The sequence below is a fragment of the Dreissena polymorpha genome, chromosome 7 (assembly GCF_020536995.1).
Source record: "Dreissena polymorpha isolate Duluth1 chromosome 7, UMN_Dpol_1.0, whole genome shotgun sequence".
NCBI lineage: Eukaryota > Metazoa > Mollusca > Bivalvia > Myida > Dreissenidae > Dreissena > Dreissena polymorpha.
This window is the reverse complement of record NC_068361.1, coordinates 33,682,229-33,700,082: the sequence shown is the minus strand read 5'-3', so window position 1 is coordinate 33,700,082 and position 17,854 is coordinate 33,682,229. Positions and strand designations below refer to the sequence as shown.

Here is a 17,854-nt window from a genome sequence, read left to right as displayed (position 1 = left end):
TCATTGGATAATTGTGAAAGGTATATTCCATTTTAAGCCAATGAAATTTCGTGTATTTTTGCATATTTATGATCATAGATGGCTGTCAAAATTACACATTTTTGTAAATAAGATATATTTTCCTGTGTTCAGTTATTGTTTTGTTTTATCTATCTATTTAGCCGTGAACAAAAATGTTAAAGGGAGCTGTTGGTAAATATTTTTAATACTTATTCTCTCTAAATATCACAATAAACGCAATTGTGTTAGACACGTAATATAAAAAAGTGGGTGGGGTATGCTATCTATCTCTGTATACTGCCAACCGCTCTTTCGAGTATTATAGGCACATAATATTGCCCATGATTCTTATTCCTCATTTACCCGTTTAAGTTATAACGGCATGATATATGCTGCACTTATTAACGCCGAAGAGTATTTTGAGTACTTGTGCAGGTGAGTGCTTAAATAAATTTTGCCTTGTTTTTTTTTCTTCAATTTCATGCCCTTTCGGCTTTCACCCCTCAACCTAGCTGCAATAATTTAACTGTCAGCTTCATAACCTATCTATCTATCTATACTGTCAAACTCCCATTGCGGGTATTATTGACCGGCTGATGGGAGCCCCCCCCTCCGGAGAACTGCCCCCCGGAGAACTGCCCCCTTATTTTAAAGGGGGCGGAGAGGTGCCCTCCCATCAAATCGGTAGGGGCGGAGAACTGCCCCCCTGTTAGAATTAAGTAGGCGGAGATCTGCCCCCTCACAATAATTCAAGGGGCGGATAAGTGCCCCCTGTGTCAACTTCAATTAGCAGTTACTCAAACAACAATGGCTTCTAATGAGAAGTTCAGTGCACATGGTGAGCAATAAATTACTTATGGCGAGTATGTAGTGAAAACAATACTTACGGGTAATTTTACGTTAGACCCTTACACATTTTATCCGGTAACAATTAAATTTCAGTACTAGTATACAGTACACTCCACGCGTTTTCCCCAAAAAACGCGCTCCCTCCGCGGGTTTTTTCTGCTAGCGAGTGTTCACGCGGCGTTGGAAGAGCGAGGTGAACTCGATAAAACGCTCGGCGTTACGCCACGTTCGCTAATTCCCGCGGCGTGTATTACTTTAGGCTAGTCGGTAAATGCAGACACCTTCCGTTCTTATCAGTGATCGCCGCGCAACGCCGCGTTAGCAGTGTGCTACTGGGCATGCCAAAAAATAAAAATATTGTTATAATAAATTGTTTAAATACTGTAGTACATGTATAAAAAGATAATTGTATAGAAAATTAATACGTATAAAAATTATGTTTTTTAATTCACAGGTACGTCTACAATATGAATTAGTCTAATATAATACATTTGACAAATTAATATTTAAATCATAACACATACGACACAAGAATAAATGTTCCGTAAAATTTCCAAATGATAATAATTAGTAATCCGAAACACACTACGATTTTTAATTGTTAACACGACGTTTACAAATGCTTCCAATATACAGTCATGTATATTTCCCGACAAAAGCGCGCGAAAATTATGCTGCAATGTACAAGGTCAAGGTACAATGTATATTTCTGCAAAGCGTGCGTGTATTGACTTTTTTGATACAAACTTTGTAGCGCAGAGAACATTGTTGATTTCGGTTAAAAGTTTCTTTGGTATTTATTAACGAAATTATATCGCGAATAAGTTGATATTTCCTCTAAAATAATTTGAAATCGAACACGCCGAATCTTTATCGTTACGGTATTTTAGTAGAGTAATTATTTTAACACTAATTGTACTGTAAACTGATTACAGAAGACATCTGGGCGGAACTGGATTTTAAGTGTTTGACGTTATGAAAACACGCAAAGCTTGTCTACTGACCTATTGTGTAGACTGCTGTATTCGGTGTTTTGACAAAAGGGATTAACATGTGTGAATGTCACTCTGCCGATTTGGTCCATAATTACTGGTAAACATTGTTTAGAATGTCGACGCAACAAGAATACAACTGTGAATATTAAATGCAATTATCAACTCAATAGTTACCACCTTTTAGCAATCAATGGAATAACCTACAAACAAAGAGAAAATCAATGCATTAGCGAGCAGAGAATAGACTTTGTTCCGACAATTAAAACCATTCCTTATGCATTCGTTGAACGTGTTTACTTGAGTAAGTTATGCCTTTAGACAGGAAGCGGCTTTTCTTTGATTACGTCAAACTGTCAATTCACACAGATTTGCGAGATTTTTAGGGTCCTTGGTCATTTGTATACATGTTCATTATAGAAAATCACCTGCTAACATGAAAACTTTGGATTAAATTATCAAAATAAAAACAATGTTGCAAACTGTGTTTATATTAATTGGTAAGTATTAGTTAAAAGACGACGTTTTGTGTGTCGTAAATCAACGAGTTTTCTATACAACCACAACTACTTCTACAACCACGTCGGGATCGATCTATCTTGGTTGTTTTTTTTAATTGTAAATATTATACTACATGTACATGTATGTACTTGTAATAAATGTAATTTTATTTGAAAATCAGGAAGTCAAACAAAATTAAATTGATCGTTATCTCGTAAAACGCGGAGTTTCCCCCGCGTTGCCAACGCCGAGGGCCGCCGCGTCGGTTTATCAGTTTTGCCGATCGTTAACCGCCGCGTCCAAAATCATGCAAACGCCGCGTATAGCGGGATTTTCTTAATCTCCCTCCAGGTCGAAACCCGCGGAGTATGGAGGGAAATTGGGGAAAACGCGTGGAGTGTACTGTATTCCATTTATCGAACTGAATAACACAAATTTTCTACATCCACTTGACAGTGTTTTTTTTCACCATTTTGCAGGCTTTTTCCGCCCTATGCCACGGGTCCGAAATTCGGCCCCATTCCCAATGCAAATCTGGTTGTTTTTTTCCCAATTGAAAAAAAATTCCCAATTCCAAAAAAAAAAAAAATTTACCTTAAAATATATAAGTTAACCTGATCCGGTGTAGAAAATAGAAAGTGTTGCATAATTAAATTATCTGTTGCCTTGAATTTGTTTTAAAAACTGTAAAATATGTTAATGATTATTTAAGACTTTCCCTATTTTCCTCAAAATCCAGCGCTTCGCACGATTTTTTTCACCTCAAAAAAGGCCAGGCCTTTACCCCAAATTCAGATTAAAAAACCTGCACTTATCTCACATTTTCATAATACTTTGTAAAATTTTAATAGTAAGTTATCAAAATAGTCGTTATTTACCAGTTAACGGCTTCTTTGAAATATAAGAAACACTATTTACATGCGATTATTTTTCCCAATTGAGCCAATTTTTGCGAATAATTTTTTCCCAAAATGGGCGTTTTCACGACGCGAAATTACCAAAATTCCAGTGCGGCATTTTCCCAAAATGGAGCGGAAAAAGCCTGTTTTGGGAATGGGGCCGGGTCCCTTTGGATTGGGAAAATTCACGGCGTTTTTACTAAAATTGGGATATTAGTGTTGTTGTTGTTTTGCTAACAAATGCTTAAAAATTGAGGATACAAGTGTGTCCTGTATTATATTAACTAAGGTTTATCTTATATGGATGGGAGATGAACAAAATATTGAGATCTAAAAAAAAAATTTTTTTTTTAAAACCTTCCATTGGGAATGTTTAGCTCCCATTTGGGAATGAGTCCGGTTACCGAATGAAAAAAAACGCTGCGTGATAATATTATATAAGTCCGCATCTGCACCAATCGCTATACATGAATGCCATGTAAAAGTTGTGTTTTAAAAAGAGCGCGAAAAATAGTCGAGTCCACACAAGAAAAGCGTGCGTGTTAATACAGAACATGTGTCGTAACTAAATATAGACGTGCATCTGAGTACATGTGAAAACATCAAATGAGAATAAATGTACATACTTATATAGTTTTGCAATGTACCACTCAATGCATCACTAGGCTTAAATGGGTTAAATTTCAATAAATGACTAAATGCAGTAAATATAATATTCTTTAATTTCTTATAGATACAAGGGTCGTTTTTGATTCATTAAGTTATTAACTTTTCATATACTAATACACTTTATTTGTAATAATTAATAATTAACTTCCTGGATTGTCTGTAGTGACGGTTCCCTTGCAGTTCTCGCTTCGGCGCTGAGAACATTCCCATCGAATCGTCGACTTGGTTTCCTTTTTCTTTGTGTACGAGAAACCTTCATAGCATAGCTTTGCAGTGCCTCTCTGACTTCTAATGAACTCCATAATTGATGCAATGGTTATAGAGATATTTGACAGTCTATGTTGTATTTTATACATTTGACAGAAACAGTTTGCATTTTGAGCAGAGCGTGTCATGCATTTCAAAAACAAAATCGGTTTCAGTTTGCTTTAATTTGCAGCTGATTAGGCAGGCTGGGAACGTGTTACCTTTAACGCTAAGCGCCGCGATCTTTTAATCTTTTAATTGGTAGTCCGGACCGACTTTAATTGTTGAGCACTTGTTACCTTTGAAGAAAGCCGCATACTGGTTTATCACATTGAACCGTCGAAACCTGTAATTGGAGGAAATAAACAAATAAATTATTGTTTTCAGCTTGCATAAGGATGTAATAATTTGCATACTAATTGTTTGTTTTAATTACGGGGAAAATATCAAATAATTCAGACGCGAAAACATTTTATTAGAAAAAAAGGGATTTTTTCTTTTTTCACATAGGGGAAAATCACGTGATTATCAATATGGCGACGTCCATGCCGAGGCAGGTATTTTTTGCCGTTTTATACCTTTTATTACTTGTATATTATTTTTGAAATTTCGCTCACGTTCCAACCAAATTAGCAAGAAAGTTACTGGCGTTTTTGTCATTGTAATACTCGCTCTATATATCGACTTTACTCGCCGCAAAATTTCTTTATTTAGGGGGCACTTTCCCGGTCATCAATTCTGACAGGAGGGCACTTCTCCGCCCACTATTTTTCAGCAGGAGGGCAGTTCTCCGCCTAATAAAAAACAGTGAGGGGGCAGTTCTCCACCCAGTGAAAAATCTTTGAGGGGGCGCTTCTCTGGATGGGGGGGTGGGGCACCTATCCTAGAGCCTTATTGACCCAAACGGTCACTGAGAGCTGTCTCAGCAAAAATTATCAAAGGCTCTGGGAGTCAGTTTATATTAATTTTTCTTAAACCACTGACATTTATAAACAGGTATGCAAAGAATCCAGCAGCATACAATAAAAATGTACCACACACAGGGATTTCATTAATTAAAAAAAACTAAAGTTTATTTTACCTGGCCTCTGAATGTGGAAGTTTTGTTATACATTTCAAACTTGAAATAATTAACATAAAAGTGATAAATCATTAAAATGCAAGGTATGTGTAACCAGGGCTTGACACTAATGGTGCTCCCTTGACCCAGGGTCAGTAAAAATTAGGGAGGACAAGTGAAACTAGAAATTTGGTTGATACGTCTGACCAGTTAAAAATCCTGGCCAGCTTATTGCGAAATACTGGTGGAAAGCCGTTTTCATAAAAAAAAAAATTTTTAATGTTCATAATAAACAGATGATGAAAATTTCATCATTATTTTATGGGCCGACTCGAGACCGGGATAAAAATAGCAACATATTGGAAATTCCAATTTTTCTAGATGCGTGGATGACAAAAACCAGTTGTCAGATCAAAAAATCGATTTGCGTTCCTCAAATGTCAAAAAATCGATTTGCGTTCCGCAAATGTCTCCGTACTTTGTTGTAATCGATACACAAATTAACGTTACATTTGATCGAGAAATGAACAAAATGTTATTAATTATTTTGAAAAAGCAGCAATAAGCAGCATTTTATTGATCTCAGACCCGATATTAGTACCATCAGAAGGTACTTTATTTACCGTGCAAATTTACACTGGAGGGCGCCAAATAATGTTTTGATATTTCTGGAGAGTAAACTTGCGTAATTTCAAAATTACAAGTTTTCGCGATGTGGAATTTCATTACGGGGTTGGTTGAATCTCCGCCTAAAAAACCTAAAACTAATGAAGAGAAGCTTGAAATTTCGGTAAAATAACATAGAAATTGTCGGACCGCTTGAAATCTTGGTGGACCAGTAATTTCTGAAAGCTGGTGGTCCTTTGGGTCAGTAGGTAAAAAAAGTTAGTGTCAAGCCCTGTGGGTACGGTCACTCAGTCTTATATAGATAACCCTGGTATACCTTAGCCATATCAATCAATTTCCAAAACCAGGAAACAAATGACCAAGTGAAAATTTCAGGGGTCAGATGTAATTTTCAGGGGTCAAATTACTGTAGTTCAAAGAATTTGTGTTTGTACATACAAGTTAAATTCTTTGAAAATGTTTCTCAGTTTTCTGGTTACATTTGAATTGATATGTATAATGCAAGGCAGATAATTATCTGGAGTCAAAAGTGAGAAAATTGCAAAATTCTTGCATCAACAAGAAGGATTCTGTTTCAATAAACCCTTTGCATGCTGGGAAATTTGTCGTCTGCTAAAATGTCGTCTGCTTAATTTCTAAAATTAGCATTTTCTTTGATTTTTTTCAAAGAATACTATCAGAATAGCAAACAGTTTGGATCCTGATGAGACGCCACGTTCTGTGGCGTCTCATCTGGATCCAAACTGTTTGCAAAGGCCTTCAAAATTTGGTTCCCGCACTGAAAGGGTTAAAGTGTCATCCCAATTAAGCCTATGCATTCCACAGGCTATATTTCTTTTAAAGGAAGTTTCTTCTTACTGAAAATCCAATTCAGACAGAAAGTGTTGTCCCTGATTAGCTTTTTATGCACATGCATTAAGTGTAGTGCATTTCCCAGACGAGAATCAATCAAAGCTTACATTCCACCATTTCAGATCTCACTCAAACTGGGTCCGAGAGGCCTTCGTCCCCTGCCCGGCTGGCCTACGCCTCTGACAAACACCCCAAACACACGCTGGAAGCCATCAACGTGCTCCGTAAACATAGAGAGCTCTGCGATGTGGTCCTTATTGTTGGGCAGAGAAAGATATTTGCCCACAGGGTTATTCTATCAGCATGTAGCCCTTACTTCCATGCTATGTTTACTGGAGAGCTGGCCGAGAGTAGACAGACGGAGGTCACAATTCGGGATATCGATGAAAATGCTATGGAACTTTTGATAGACTTCTGTTACATGTCAAACATTATGGTTGAAGAGAGCAATGTGCAGACTTTATTGCCAGCTGCGTGCTTGCTGCAGCTTGCAGAAATACAAGACGTGTGCTGTGAATTTTTGAAAAGACAATTAGATCCATCAAATTGCCTTGGAATTCGGGCTTTTGCAGACACACATGCGTGCAGGGACTTGTTACGGATTGCAGATAAATTTACACAACATAATTTTCAAGAGGTATTGACAATTTCTTACTTGTCAGGTACAGTTTGTATTCTTATTTCTCTTAGATGTTAATTGAAAAAGCTGATTTACTTCATTGAGTTGAAATTAGTTGTCAGGAAAATATTGCAGTGTCATATAAGTGACTCAAATAAGCCTTTGCATGCTGGGAAATTTGTTGCTGCTTAATTGTCATCTGCTTAGTTTCTAAAATTAGCATTTTCTTCGATTTTTTTTCAAATAATATTATCAGAATAGCAAACAGTTTGGATCCTGATGAGACGCCACGTTCTGTGGCGTCTCATCTGGATCCAAACTGTTTCCAAAGGCCTTCAAAATTCGGTTCCCGCACTGAAAGGGTTAAAGTGATTTCTTGGGTTTAAACTTGTATGCTTTTTATGTGGTTTAACTTTAATCTATTCAAATGTTGTTTTATAATTGCAGTAATATATTGAATTTATTAGTACTTAAGCCTAAACTTTTAAACTACCCTAAGGGTCAGTGGTGTTATGTGTGGTGTTATATAAAAAAAGTGAACATGGTGTTAAGGAAGCAAGGGTACCGTAATTTAAAAACAACAATATACAACGTATTAACCTTAAAGTGAAAGTTGTTCAGTTGAATTAAAATTATAAGTATATTGTTATTAAATTTCAGATTATATAGCATATACGCCTGAAGTTTTGGTTGGTGATGTCAGAGTGATTTTTCCCAACCCAGTTAAATGTATAGAAGCTAATGAATGTGCTCAGACCCTTACATTTTCCATACTTGTCAAATTATTCAATTCTATAATGTTATCCACATGAAGTTTTTAGTATTAGAAAGTCAGATAGGTCAAGTTATAAATTCCCTTAAACATGCTCCACCTTTATAAAAACCTCATCTCGACAGATATGGATATACATGTAATTGTACATGTACATAATGGAGTTCTCAAGTGCTGTTGTTAATATTGATTGGTTCGTTAATGTTGATTGGTTTGTTGTCTTGAGTCTGACCTGTTGATTGGTTGTGCAGAGCACTCACTGTTGATGTTTTGGTTGCCTAGGTGATGGAGAGTGAGGAGTTCATGTTGCTGCCCATCAACCAGCTGAAGGAGATCATCGCCAGTGACGAGCTCAACGTGCGCACGGAGGAGCAGGTGTTCAGTGCGGTCATGGGCTGGGTCAAGTACAACATCCAGGAGCGCAGACAACACCTGCCTGTGGTACGCACCTAGGGGTTTAAATAGGCCCATATTTCTTGCGACAGATATTACTAGATTTTGAAAACAAGGGGTCAAATGACCCTGTTCTTGAAATTTTTACGGGTCAAATGAAATTTACAGTGGTCAAAACACTAAAGTGAACAGTTAGTTTGTTTCTGAATATTTGTTGAAAAGTATTTGAATATTGTTTTGCATACACTTAAGTGGAATACATGTACAATTGAAAGACATAAATAGAACAGATATAAACTATATTTATGCCCCCCTTCAAAGAAGAGGGGGTATATTGTTTTGCACATGTTGGTCGGTCCGTCCGTCGGTCGGTCCGTCCACCAGATGGTTTCCGGATGATAACTCAAGAACGCTTAGGCCTAGGATCATGAAACTTCATAGGTACATTGATCATGACTGGCAGATGACCCCTATTGATTTTCAGGTCACTAGGTCAAAGGTCAAGGCCAAAGTGACTCGAAACAGTAAAACGGTTTTTGGATGATAACTCAAGAATGCTTAAGCCTAGGATCATGAAACTTCATAGGTACATTGATCATGACTGGCAGATGACCCCTATTGATTTTCAGGTCAATAGGTCAAAGGTCAAGGTCACAGTAACTCGAAACAGTAAAATGGTTTCCAGATGATAACTCAAGAATGCTTACGCCTAGGATCATGAAACTTCATAGGAACATTGATCATGACTGGCAGATAACCCCTATTGATTTTCAGGTCACTAGGTCAAAGGTCAAGGTCACAGTGACTCGAAACAGTAAAATGGTTTTTGGATGATAACTCAAGAATGCTTACACCCAGGATCATGAAACTTCATAGGTACATTGATAATTACTGGCAGACCCCTATTGATTTTCAGGTCACTAGGTCAAAGGTCAAGGTCACAGTGACTCGAAATAGTAAAATTGTTTCCGGATGATAACTCAAGAGTGCTTACGCCTAGGATCATGAAACTTCATAGGTACATTGATCATGACTGGAAGATGACCCCTATTAATTTTCAGGTCACTAGGTCAAAGGTCAAGGTCACAGTGATTCGAAACAGTAAAATGGTTTCCTGATGATAACTCAAGAATAATAAGGCCTAGGATCATGAAACTTCATAGGTACATTGATCATGACTGGAAGATGACCCCTATTGATTTTCAGGTCACTAGGTCAAAGGTCAAGGTCACAGTGACAAAAAACATATTCACACAATGACTGCCACTACAACTGACAGCCCATATTTCATTCACAGTATGTGTGTGTCCAAAAGCTTTAACCTTGGTAAAAGTTTGATAACTTGCAAAGTTTGATAACTTTTGCAATATTGAAGATAGCAACTTGATATTTGGCATTCATGTGTATCTCACTGAGCTGCACATTTTGAGTGGTGAAAAGTCAAGGTCAAGGTCATCCTTCAAGGTAAAAGGTCAAATATCATTGTATTTTTCTTTCCTAAAACTTTTACCTATTTATGCCTAGTGGACTCTCCCATCCTGCTAAATTGGATCAATTTATCATGACTGGGAGATGACCCCTATTGATTTTCAGATCACTAGGCCAAAGGTCAAGGTCACAGTGACAAAAACGTATTCACACAATGGCTTCCACTACAACTGACAGCCCATATGGGGGGTATGCATGTTTTACAAACAGCCCTTGTTTGGATTAAAAATGCTTGCTTCTTATTAATGAAGATGTTGCCTTTTACATGCCCTTATTATGATCAGATGTATCCACTCTACACACCTTTTCTTCTCATATAAGTGAGCTGTGCTGTGGGAAACGGGGCTTAATGCATTGTGTAAAGTGGCGTTCAGATTAGCCTGTTCAGTCTGCACATGCTGATCACAGACGACACTTTCCGCCCAAACTGCCTTTTCTCTGAGAAGAGATTTCCTTTAAACCAAACATACAATAAAAGTGGAACATGTCGCTCAAGATTAGCCTTTACTCATAAACATTACCTAAGCCTAGTTTTTCCATAGCGTGGCTCATTTAGAAGCAGTCTGCTTTAGGTATTGTATATTCAAGAGTTATGGGTTCCATTAACTCCAGGCCACCTCCTAGAAGTAAAGCTTGTCATGTTTCTAAATTTGGTTGACAAAATTTGAGGCTCAAATATATTGCTGGTGTATTCCACTCCCAATCTCCAGGTCCTTCAGCATGTGAGACTGCCCCTGATGAGCCCCAAGTTTCTGGTGGGCACAGTGGGGTCAGACCTGCTCATCAAGAGTGACGACGCGTGCAGGGACCTCGTGGACGAGGCCAAGAATTACCTGCTCCTGCCCCAGGAGCGGCCCCTAATGCAGGGGCCACGCACCCGCGCACGCAAACCCATTCGGTGTGGAGAGGTTCTGTTTGCAGGTGAGTGGGCTTAGTAACCCAAGGCATAAAGGCTTACATTGCTTTCACTAGTTCAAGAATCCATTCAATCAGGATTTTGTAATAAATTTAAAGCATTAATCTGTATTTCGTCAGTGTATGAGTTGTTAGAAAAATTTGATATGTCCATGCCCCTGGGTTAAAATAAAAAGCTTGTATTTTGATTGACCATTATGATCATATTTTCATATCCCATGATGCTTGGTTTTTCATATCCCATGATGCTTGGTTTTTCATATCCCATAATGCTTGTTTATTTCATATTATCCTATGATACTCCTATTTTCATATCCCTGGAGGCTTGTTTTTTCATACCCCACATTGTTTGTATTTCAGTGGGAGGCTGGTGCAGTGGTGACGCCATCTCTAGTGTGGAGAGGTACGACCCCCAGACCGGGGAATGGCGTATGGTGGCCCCCATGTGCAAGAGGCGTTGTGGTGTAGGGGTGGCAGTGCTCAATGACCTCCTGTATGCAGTGGGGGGACATGATGGCCAGTCCTACCTTAACTCCATTGAGAGGTATGCAGAGTAAAGTGTCACAATGTGCAAACACATCAACAGAATAGCAAAAACATGATTTTTAGAATATCAGCTCTATTTTTCTGTTGGTCATGCTTTACTTTTATCTGTCGAAGAAAAACTGGGTAGATTTTGACAGGACAATGGTTCATGTAAAAAGCCATTTATTAAGGACCTCTGTGTCTTTTACAAGACTCTATTGTCAATTAATAGTCATTAGTCTGTACATACCAGTACAAAAAATTATATACAGATTAGGTGGAAAAATTAAAAATAGTATCCCTGATTCTTTATATTTAATTTTTACAGTGAATATTTACATAATGGAGAGCTTATCTGGAGTTAGGTTAAACGCATATGGCATAAGACCCATTTTCTCAGGGTCCAATTTTGAGCTCTTATGTAAACAAAATTCAAACTCTACTACAAAACCACTTCATACAACATAATTCAATGCTTCCACTACTGTTTTCCCTGTCATGTTTTATCCACAGACACACCTAACGACCAATAACATGGCACCCATCTAGTTCATGCCATGTTGGTCCACAGAAATAACTCTGTACATAAAGAAAATTTCATATTACATAAACATAATTATTTGACTACTGTTTTCCCTGATCAGGTTTGATCCACAGACCAACCAATGGAGCAGTGATGTGGCCCCTACCAGTTCATGTCGTACCAGTGTGGGGGTTGCGGTGCTCGACAACTACATGTACGCTGTGGGGGGCCAGGACGGTGTCTCCTGTCTCAACTTTGTAGAGAAGTATGATCAATATTCATACAAGAAATTATCATAACATTAATTGTTCTTAGTTTCAGGGATGATATAATGTCTAACCACTTAAAGCAAACTAAATTATCCTCCATAAAGTTAAAAAATCGCCACAAGTTCAAGCTCAACTATAAGCCTTGTTCTGGAAAAAATGGGCTTGATTCATGTGCGTAAAGTGTCATCCCAAATGAGCTTGTGCAATCTGCACAGGCTAATAAGGGAAAACACTTTCTGCTTTGTGGAATTTTTTATTTAAAGGAAATCTCTTCATAATGAAAATCCAGTGTGTGCATAAAGTGTCGTTCCTGATTGTGCAGTCCGCACAGGCTAACTTGGGATGACTCTGTACATACATGCATTAAAGTTTAATGATTAAACATTAAAATGTTATTTTATTTTCATTTTCAAATGGACTTTTTACACTATAAAATCTACACTAAATAAAGGATTTTGAAATAACAATTAAATAACACAGAGCTGAAGAGACACATGGCTGTCTTCAAGGTCATGGTATGGCTTTAAGGTAAAAAATCAAATTAGATCAGTTTTAAATCCATATTGTGGTTATTTATTACCTCTATTGTTTGATTTTTTTGTGTTCAGGTATGACCCACAGTTGAACAAGTGGACCAAGGTTGCTTCCATGAGTACACGAAGACTTGGGGTTGGAGTGGCAGTCCTTGGGGGTTACCTGTATGCAGTGGGGGGCAGTGATGGTACCTCCCCTCTCAACACAGGTGAGTTCGAGGCTGGGCTGAGTGTGGTAGGGCAATGGTAAGTAGTCATTGACAGAAGCCTTAATTGAGCCTTACAGACACAATAGTTTAAGCTTACTTTTGATTATCACAGAGTTAGTTGGATCATTTTAAATGTGCTTTAATGATTTTTCTCAAATCTACAAAAGAACTGGTTCCACCAAAGAACTAGTCACTAAGATTCAATCATACTCAAAATCAAACTTATTAAACAACGTCTTAAAGCCCATCTTCAAAAAATACTTGTTAGTAATACAATATTGAATTTACACAAGCACATCTTAAAACACGCTTTTTAGAAATATTGAATTTACTAGATAGTTATAAAAAAGAAAGCCAGTATACTATCATGTTTAAGAGTAAAGACACCCTTTTCTTGCACTAATTTTTAGCTCGGCTGTTTTAGGAGAAAACCCGAGGTATTGTCATAGCCTCATCGTCGTCCGCCGTCCGGACGTCGTGCTAAAACCCTTACATTGGCTCTAAAATTAAAGTGCTTCCACTTACAACTTTGAAACTTCATATGTACATGCACCTTGATGAGTTCTACATGCCACACCCATTTTTGGGTCACTAGGTCAAAGGTCAAGGTCACTGTGAGTTCTAATATAAAACTTTAATTTTGCCTCTAACATCATAGTGCTTCCACCTACAACTTTTAAACTTCATATTTACATGCACCTTGATGACTTCTACACGCCACACCCATTTTTGGTTCACTAGGTCAAAGGTCAAGGTCACTGTGACCTCTAATATAAAACTTTAACTTTGCTTCTAACATCACAGTGCTTCCACCTACAACTTTGAAACTTCATATGTACATGCACCTTGATGAGTTCTGCATGCCACGCCCATTTTTGGGTCACTAGGTAAAAGGTCAAGGTCACTGTGACCTCTAATATAAAACTTTAACTTTGCCTCTAACATCATAGTGCTTCCACCTACAACTTTGAAACTTCATATGTACATGCACCTTGATGACTTCTTTATGCCACACCAATTTTTGGGTCACTAGGTCATAGGTCAATGTCACTGTGATCTCTAATATAAAACTTTAACTTTGCCTCTAACATCACAGTGCTTCCACCTACAGCTTTGAAAATTCCTATGTACATGCACCTTGATGAGTTCTACAAGCCACACCCATTTTTGGGTCACAAGGTCAAAGGTCAAGGTCACTGTGACCTCTAATATAAAACTTGAACTTTGCCTCTAACATCTTAGTGCTTCCATCTACAACTTTGAAACATCATATGTACATGCACCTTGATGACTTCTACACGCCACACCCATTTTTGGGTCACTAGGTCAAAGGTCAAGGTCACTGTGACCTCTAATATAAAACTTGAACTTTGCCTCTAACATCATAGTGCTTCCACCTACAACTTTGAAACTTCATATGTACATGCACCTTGATGACTTCTACACGCCTCACCCATTTTTGGGTCACTAGGTCAAAGGTCAAGGTCACTGTGACCTCTCATATAAAACTTGAAATTTGCCTCTAACATCACAGTTCTTCCACCTACAACTTTGAAACTTTATATGCACATGCACCTTGATGAGTTCTACACGCCACACCCATTTTGATTCACTAGGTCAAAGGTCATGGTCACAGTGACCTCTAAAAAAAAAAAAAAGTAAATATTGATCCTGTTCGTCTGTCTGTCAGTCCATCCGAAACTTTGTCCAGACCATAACTCTAAAACTACTTAAGGGATTTACTTGAAACTTGAAATATAAACAGATGGCAACTAGGAGAAGTGCAGTGACCAAGAACCATAACTCTATCTACCTTAGTTTTTTTAATTATCTCCCCTTTAATATAATTTCAAAGTAATTTTTTTTCCGAGCATAACTCTAAATCTACTGGAGGGATTTACTTGAAACTTAAAATATAAACAGATGGAAAGTAGGAGAAGTGCAGTGACTAAGAACCATAACTCTATCTACCTTAGTTTTTTAATTATCTCCCTTTATTTAATTTCAAAGAAAATTTTTGTCCGGAGCATAACTCTAAATCTACTGAAGGGATTTACTTGAAACTTTAAATATAAACAGATGGCAAGTAGGAGAAGTGCATTGACTAAGAAACATAACTCTATCTACCTTAGTTTTTTTAATTATCTCCCTTTATTTAATTTCATAGTAAATTTTTGTCTGAAGCATAACTCTTAATCTACTGAAGGGATTTACTTGAAACTTGAAATATAAACAGATGGCAAGTAAGAGAAGTGCAGTGAATAAGAACCATAACTCTATCAACCTTAGTTTTTTAATTATCTCCCTTTAGTTAATTTTAAAGTAAATTTTTGTCCGGAGCATTACTCTATATCTACTGAAGGGATTTACTTGAAACTAGAAATATAAACAGATGGCAACTAGGAGAAGTGCTGTGAACATGAACCATAACTCTATCGGCCGTAGTTTTTTAATTACCTCCTTTTTTTCATTTCCATATATTTTATTCTCTACAGCATAACTCCAACACTATATAACTAATTGATCCTTGAAATATAAATAGATGACACAGGTGCCATGTTTTACAAATATTATTCTACCCTCTAAAACAAATGTTCTCATACAAGCAAACACATTTCGGCGGGGATTTGGCACCACTGTGACAAGCTCTTATTCATAATTGTTTTTAAAACAGTTGAGCAACATTAATCATTCATAATTGTTTTTACCCACAGTGGAGCGCTATGATCCAAGGTCTAACCGATGGATACCTGTCTCTCCCATGGGTACTAGACGCAAGCATCTGGGTGTGGCGGTGTACAACAACATGATCTATGCCGTGGGTGGTCGAGACGACACCACCGAGCTGAGCAGTGCAGAGCGGTACAACACCCAGACCAACACCTGGCAGCCTGTCGTCGCAATGACCTCCAGACGGAGCGGGGTAGATTTTGTTTTAGGATTTTTGTGGGTCTTTTATTTTCTAAGGTCTTAGTGAAAATAGAGACCCACTGATTATTTACTCTAACACTAATAAACAGCTGAATCCCGGTCTCTATATATGGTTCTTATTAATTCAAAAGTAGAAAGTAGTACGCAATAGTACAGAGTTTAGGCAGTATGAATACACTTCATGTGGTTTAAATGTATTGCAGACTTATGTAAGTAAACAAAAATATATTAGAAATCGGATGGCTCGACGTGTGTTGTTCCTCCTGGCCATCGGGTTTCGATTGTACACGTATATGCATTGTACATGGGTGTGAGATCTCCTTCTTTCAGCTGATTTACTCCTTTTCAATGTCAAACTTGTTTTAAAAATAGTTACTAACTTAGCTGGATGTATATACATATTATAAAGAGCTTGATTAAACCCTGTATTAAAACGGGATAGGGCATTCTCATCACTCTTAAATCACACCCCTGTTTATTTCTCCTATACCCATTGAAAAGGTTCATGATTTCCCAGCTGTATAACGACTACTCAATTGTTTTTATTTGCAGATAACTGTTTCAAAGTAATACATCATTTCTTAGTCAAATGCATTGCCTGTTGTGTTGCAGGTGGGCCTGGCTGTTGTCAATGGGCAGCTAATGGCCATAGGAGGCTTTGACGGCACGACATACCTGAAGACTATAGAGCAGTATGACCCCGAGAATAACTGCTGGAAACTCTGTGGGGGAATGAACTATCGGCGCCTTGGGGGCGGGGTGGGGGTGGTCAGGATGCCCCAACATGAGACACATCTGTGGTGATAAGGGGTAGGGGTAGTGACAAGTAGTGGAAAACAGAAAGTTACACATCTGTGGTGATAGGGGGGACAGACAACTATGGATGTCTGATGAGGGACCTTCAGTCAAAGCAAACTGTTTTGATACTATCTTTGTTTGGAATCAGGAGAGCAATTGACAATGTTTATACACTCATTCGTGAGTTTAATTGGTCAAGGTTTTACAGAGTTGAGCTCATGCTTTTATGGTGAAAACTCTTGATTCATGTCTATTTAGCGTGAATTTGGTGAATTGAATTGGAGTGTTACTCTAATATTGAGTGGTGACAATATGTGGAAATCTTAAGGCATCCAGTAACCAATAAAAATGTTATAAATTCTGTGCTTTAAAGTCCATGGAATGCACTGGTACAAGACTGATGTGTGATGATAACTTAGAAGATGGATACTCATAACAACTTCTAGTGTTTGACATATAATTTGTTCAAATAGCAAGGTCCAGGGTAAATCTGTCAAGGAATTTAGGCCCATGTAAAGCGCTTGGATGGGATTATTGTTATTGTTTTCTATACTAAGGTACAAGGGGCATGACTCTTGTAAAAAACTGCAAATTAAAAAATATTTGGCTCATTAAAAGTTAAGAACGTTATTCATATTGTAACCTTTTTGTACCATTATAAAGTTTTATAACTCGCTCAAAGAAAATGCTTTCTCAGAAGTACATGAAAATGATCTTCTGTCAGTAACCTTTTCCAGTAGAACTGCACTATATTAACCCTTTCCTTCTCAGAAGCAGAGTGAAAATGGCTATATGCAACCAGCATAAAAAACAGCCTGTGATTAACTTGCAGTCTGAACAGGCTTTCTATTGTTTGCTGCCCATCAGTGTCTGTAGAGGTGGAAATGAAGCCTTTAATACTTGACTTTAGTAACAAAAGTCTTACATTAAATTGATTTTCAAAGGGTCAAAGTGCGTATCTAAGTGATATATGGTTAAGGGGTGCACCAAAATGCATATCTTAGTGGTTAAGAGGTGTGTCAAAATGCACATCTAAGTAGTTAATGGTTAAGGCGTACTGCTCTAGAAGAACTGCATTCCGCACAGGCTAATCTGTTAGGACATTTTCTACTTTTATATAAAGGGGTGCTGGTCGCCTCTTTGTGAGTCTGGAACAGTACAGATTGGTGACTGGTGGTATGTCT

General features: G+C 37.7%; 1 protein-coding gene across 1 annotated transcript; it reads left to right on the top strand.

The window, feature by feature from the left end:
* The first annotated feature begins 53 nt into the window (after nt 1-53).
* Nucleotides 54-17,613, top strand: LOC127836950 (kelch-like protein diablo). Its single transcript, XM_052363620.1, has 9 exons — nt 54-192; nt 6,818-7,332; nt 8,369-8,527; nt 10,678-10,888; nt 11,243-11,426; nt 12,052-12,195; nt 12,808-12,941; nt 15,656-15,864; nt 16,485-17,613. Exons 1-9 carry the CDS (start codon nt 174-176, stop codon nt 16,674-16,676), a joined length of 1,767 nt encoding a protein of 588 aa, XP_052219580.1. The 5' UTR covers nt 54-173; the 3' UTR covers nt 16,677-17,613.
* The last annotated feature ends 241 nt before the right edge of the window (nt 17,614-17,854 follow it).